Raw genomic sequence first — 6,073 nt, forward strand, 5'->3', positions numbered from 1 at the left:
TATCTATATATATATATATATCTCTCTCTCTCTATATATATATATATATATACATTTACAAGAAACATTCACCATTGGTTAGGAGAAAAAATAAGTATACTTTCTACCTAAATTCAATTTTAATAAACAATATATTTACAATAAAAAAATACTATAATTATGTAAACTCCACTACTTCTATACACTACAAAATTGTTAAACTAGATGGAAGTACCATCTAAGACAATTTGATTTGACTTCACCAAAGACAAAAATATCTCTAAATCTTGAAAACTGCATGAATTGAAATTATTGACTAGTTGCTCCACCGTCATCCTTGTACTGTTTCATCACTGCTTTTTTGAAGTCTACACATTGTTATATTAGGTAATCAGTGGATTACACTAAGACTTCTAGACTATTATTAAAAGCCAAATTAATTCAATCATCCTCCCATACAATTAGGAATTGTAATTTATTTTAATAAGAGTGTCACAAGCATTACCTTCTTGATTGCTCCATATGGATGCTGCAAAGGTATTAAGAGGAGATTCATTATTTGGTTCTACACAATAAAAGAGTTGGTTGAGTTTGGAAAACAAAACCAGAGGAATATAAAATTACAAAGTTGATCCAGATTAAGCTCTTGTTTACCTCCCAAAAGGCTTTGAATAGACAGGAGGATAGTACGAACATCATATGCAGAGGACCATTTTTCTTGTAATCAATTCTCATTACAAATCAATGTACTCAAGGTAATAGATTGCCTAGCATACCATAACATGTATAATATTTCCTATGGCATACTTGGTTCTTTTATGTGCTTGCAAGTTGCAGGTTAGTTGTAGCCATAGGAAAAGACAAGAAACAAGCAAAACCTACCTGAAGAATGTCCAAGCATATGTTTCCAAACTTGTCAACATTAGGATGGAAGCAAGGTGTCTCAAATTTCACTAGAGGAGGCTTGAAGGGATAATCCTTTGGAAAACTCAAAGAAAGCTTATATGTCAGACCCTCATAAACAATATCTTTTCCTCCATTTATGGTGCCAACCCAAGAGAAAATGTCATCTGCCTCTGGAAAAGCTGAAATTCTAGGAAGGACATTCATCTGAAGATCGAACAAGAATGCCACAATAAAAGTTCTTTTCTTGGCAATAAAATAAAATCAATTCTCCAAAATATAGCAAAATAGAGTAGAAAAACAAGGAAATTGCAAATTAAACATGAGATTAGTATGCATTCTACATACTCCACTGACTTAAAACAATTTCCAATAGAATATATGGTTAATACATTCCTGGTGTGAAAATAACGGGTTCAAAAACTAGTACATGCTCTCACCTTCATGCAAATTTGTGATATCCATTTGCCTTTGTAGATTTTAATTATTTATTTTTAATTAAACAATGTATGCCCAACCCAACCCCGCAAAGTTCTTTTAATTTTTTATTTCTAATTAAAATTAAAATTTTAAATAAGAGTTTTTATATTTAGTGATTTTGTTTTTCAAGATGATCTTCCCACATTTCTCTTCCTTTGGTGCACCTTTGATCCTTTAGGAGCAATTGCTAGTAATTAGTATATTTACCACTTATGTGCACATTCTAATAAATGTGGCACACTTTTTCAAAATAAAGGTGAATTACTATTTACTCAAAGTTTGTGGAGCCTAGGTTCCCTTTTCGATGTGGACATGCTAATGTTTTTGGATGTTAATAATAAATGTTTTACAATGACAAATTTAATGCTATGTTAAAAATATGGGAATATTGTCCATATATCTCCTCATATCATCATTCACTTGTGTGGATGGTTGGTTTTTCTATAGAAAAATACCTGTAATTTTATTCATAATTAAATGATGAATTTACATTCTACATATACACTTCAAGAGTGTATTCATGAAATATTGCCAAGTAAGATACTGTGCACTGATAGTAGACCTGTGTGTACAACTATACATAATAATATTATGGCATTAATCCTTACACAAACCTGCGAGGAAAGGAAAGCTACATCGACAAAATGTTATTGGCAAAAAAATTATTTCAAGCATAAAAGCCACTTTATCTATGTGAGTCAAAAGAAATGAAGGGGTAAGTACAGTAGTTGACCCAAACCAAAATTTTTCTACACTAGTGAGAAGCAAGGGATGACAAAAATAATAAGAAAGAATATAGAAAAGTGTATGATTACAAAATAAAAGGCTTTCCATGAAGGTTCAACTAAAAACTATTAGTTATAAATGTGTTGTGAGGAAATCCAAAAACTATTTTAAAAATATATCGATGAGGATCCATGTGCAAAACTAGTATCATGTAGCATCGGGCTCCAGGATGGGATCCCTGAAAGGACAATGAAATAGCTCATATGATTTATCATTTACATGTTCAATTATAGCGCAAAGATCATTTTCCAAAATGAGACCATCTTTTGACAAGCGGTTTGTTGCATGATTCTTTTCCCTTTTTCCTATGGGTAAAGACTCAAAAGGGCTAACATCTCATCTGCAATGTGCATAGGAACCAAAGTCTTGTCCTGAAAAAATTCCCTATTCCTAGCCAACGTTAACCCCCAACAAACAATGAGGGGAATATCTATGAAAGGACAACAAGTTGGGTTGGCACACCAATATTGCTAGGAAACATCGAGATCCTCCCCTTCCCCAGGAATAAAGTGACTCAAAGCAGTACTACAAGCCTTCCATGCCTGTTGATAGAAAGGACAGGCCATAAACAGATGAACAACACTTTCCCCACTATTTTGACATAACGAACAATAACTGGACCCACACATGAATCTTCCCTAAAGAAATTATCAAGTGGGAGCCTTCTTCATCATAAGACACCACATGAATAATTTTGATTTAGGGGGCCATTTTTCTTTACAAATAACCTTCCACCACCATTTTTCCTCCACATTCACTCTATTCACCACAAGGAAAATGAATCCCATATTTGGAGTTTTGTTTCCAATAAGGGAAACACACTGAATAAATTCATCAGGTCAATCAATCAATCTTATGTGATCTTTAGATAAATCTTGTAAGTACTCCTACCATGAGGCTTGAAATTCCCCCTCTAAGCCAAGCTCCTCAACATATTTCCAACCCTACTACCAATTAGTTGTAAGATCTTGGTTATCAATATAAGCAAGTTTGTTGTAACCTTTGTCTATGAGCATATTAGATTAAGGGGGCTGGGGGCAGGGATAACAGGTCACTCATGCAACTACTGGGCCATGGATCATGGTTGATTTGAACCCTAGCACCTCAACCAATCTATCATGCCAGACCAATACCAATGATATCAAAAGAATGAAGAACTTCCCTCTGTATTGTAGATATATGTGATCTAGGTTTGTCTGGACTTCTTAACCATTCTTCTAAAGAACTAGGAGTAATGTACTTATGTATGACCACCAACATCCATATACTTTGCGTTGAGATCAAACACCAACCACATTTTGTAGACAACACTTATGAGAAATGAAATAAGTTCTTTGAGCCCCAGTCCCCCAAGCTTTTTGGTTTAACAATGTAGTCCCATTTGACCCATGATAGCATCTTTGATTATTTTTCCCCTTCCCAAAGGAAAGACAAGCATAAGATCCTGATTTTTTCCAAGATGCATTTGGGGATCCAAGCTAAAGAAGCCCAGTATATCGGTATGGATTCTAAAATAGATTTAATGAGAACTAGATGACATGCTCTAGATATACAATGATGGCACCAATAGGTCAGATTTTTTTCCACATTTGCAATGAGGAAAGTCTAGTCCGCTTTGCTATAAAGATTTAGTTTCAGCTAAAACCCCAAATATTTCAAGCCCTACTCCAATTTCTTTAATTCATACGGGAAAAGCTACGATATATGACGAATCTCTGCAATAGTTAAATATTGGTGTGATATAGTATGTTTTTTTATAATTGATAGCCATCCCAATGGAACGCCCAAAAGGAGATAAGATCTCAACAATCATTAATAGCTCCTTGACCTCACTATTACACAAAATAAGAATATCATCAACAATACGGAGATGGATGATTGTCATATTCCTAGCAATGAGAGAACCATGGAAAACCCCACACCTCTTAGCATCAAATAGGAGATGACTTAAGCCTTCAATTATGGCACAACCCTCTTTGTGCGTAGAAAAAGGCAGAGGTTGAACGATTTATGAGGACTGCAAAAGAGACTGATTGAATGCAGCTCATGACCCAATTTATAAAATCAAGGTTAAAACCCAGATGGGTAAGAAGGAGTCTGATAAATATCCAGTTTACTTGATCATATGCCTTAGATAAATCAATTTTGATATCAACCCCTTTTAGGTTTTGAGTTTTTATATTACATATAACTTCTTGGGCCACCCCAATAGCTTCATGGATTTGTCGCCCCTCCAAGAAGGTGAACTTCTCTAGGGAGATGAATCTAGAGAGAATAGGCTTAATCTTGGTCACAATAATATTGTAAATGGAATTACATAGGGATATAGGCCTAAAGTCTGAGAAGGAGAGAGGATGACTAGTTTTAGGGATAAGAGCAATGAATGTTGAATTAGAAGTTGGATAGATCCATCCCTCCTTCATGGATTATTTGACAACCCCTAATAGATCAAGTCCCAAAGTTTCAAAGAGCTCTAGGAAAAAATCAACACCCTAATTATCTAGCCCATAGCTTTTATCTCTTTGGAAACTATGTAGCACCGTTTGGAACTCCTTCAAAAAGCCTCCTCCATTATTCCCCCACTCTCTCCCTCATCCACCATTCTAGGAAATAATTATGCCAAATGTATTACTTTGGAAATTGATGCTTCCATAGGATCTCTAAGAAGATCCTCAAAGTGTCACTTACCCAAGTTTTTCAGCCCGATAAAAGATGAAACCTCATAACCATTTTCTTCCAACAGACTCCAGATAGTGTGCACCATTTTCCAACCTTTAGCATAAGCGTGAAAATTTTTCATAATTTCATCACCACTTTTTAACCAAGTGGCTTTATTTTTAAGGCATCATTCCTCCTCCCTCAATGTAAGAAGGTCAATCCATCTTTTTTTGAAGTTCCTTTGGATCCCACTAGACTCCTGGGAAGAGAAACCTTCCCCTTCTAAAGAAGAGATAAACATGAGTTTCCTTTCTAACTCCTCCAATTCCTGGAGATCCTACAATTTCTTCCTTCTTTCCCAATCCTTTGTCTTTTGTTTGATCACTTTAAGGTTAGCTTTGAATTTTGTTGTTGACAGAGCGTATGAGTGGGGGGAGAAAGGGATCTAATGGGATTTTACTAGGAATAAGAACTCCTCCTCCTTTAACCATGTTGAATTCATCTTAAAAGGGTTGGAGAGTTTCTTAGGGGCCCCTCTTATGTCCAAGAAAATGGGGGAGTGGACTAATATGCATCCCTTACCAATCTATTGTTTGATCATAGGAAGCGAACGTTGGAGTCCTTCATCAAGGAGGACTATATCAATTTTATTTGAAACCCAATCATAACTAGAGTGATAGTTCCTCCCAGTAAGGGATAATTTGGTAGACTCCACATCCACCAACTTATAATGGCCCAACCTAATCATGAATAAATCCTCTAATGGATTCGGTGTGGCTCGAGGGCCCTAGGATTCAGACAAAACCAAAGAGAAATTTGGATCACCACCAATGATGACATTATTTAACTAAAGGAATGATCTATTGAGAAGATTCTCCCATAAATCAATGCGTTTTTGGGATGGGCGATATATGTTAATCATTGTAAGTGCTTTTCCTATGACCAAAGAAAAGACCTTTGTTGAACCGTTAATATGTCATTATTATTATCACTTTTTAACACCTATTTAATCTATTTCTACTCTTCTTTACCATGTCATTTATCATGATTTATGATATAATTCCATTTTATAATTATTTATGCTCTTATGGATAAATATTATTTCTTCTCCTTTATTTTTAATAAATTGATTATTATGCATGTTTTTACCAATGATGGTTTATCAATAAATTGGTTGTAACATCACTCACCATTTTAGCCTCCACGATATTTTTCATTTGATCTCCAACTCATCATTAAATGTGCCAACTCAGAGATTCGCTGGAAT

General features: G+C 34.9%; 1 protein-coding gene across 1 annotated transcript; it reads right to left on the reverse strand.

Annotated features, from left to right (window-relative positions):
* Nucleotides 1-288: 288 nt before the first annotated feature.
* Nucleotides 289-1,089, reverse strand: LOC149199571 (ubiquitin-conjugating enzyme E2 20-like). The gene is made up of 4 exons (XM_089400622.1): nucleotides 858-1,089; nucleotides 634-696; nucleotides 485-544; nucleotides 289-347 (listed from the first exon to the last, which is right to left on the reverse strand). The coding sequence occupies exons 1-4, from the start codon at nucleotides 1,087-1,089 to the stop codon at nucleotides 289-291; spliced, it is 414 nt and encodes a 137-aa protein (XP_089256748.1).
* Between the last annotated feature and the right edge of the window lie 4,984 nt (nucleotides 1,090-6,073).

This window comes from Pinus tabuliformis, chromosome 2_1, assembly GCF_031772625.1.
Source record: "Pinus tabuliformis cultivar Carrire ecotype Pingquan chromosome 2_1, CPIR1, whole genome shotgun sequence".
Taxonomy (NCBI): domain Eukaryota; kingdom Viridiplantae; phylum Streptophyta; class Pinopsida; order Pinales; family Pinaceae; genus Pinus; species Pinus tabuliformis.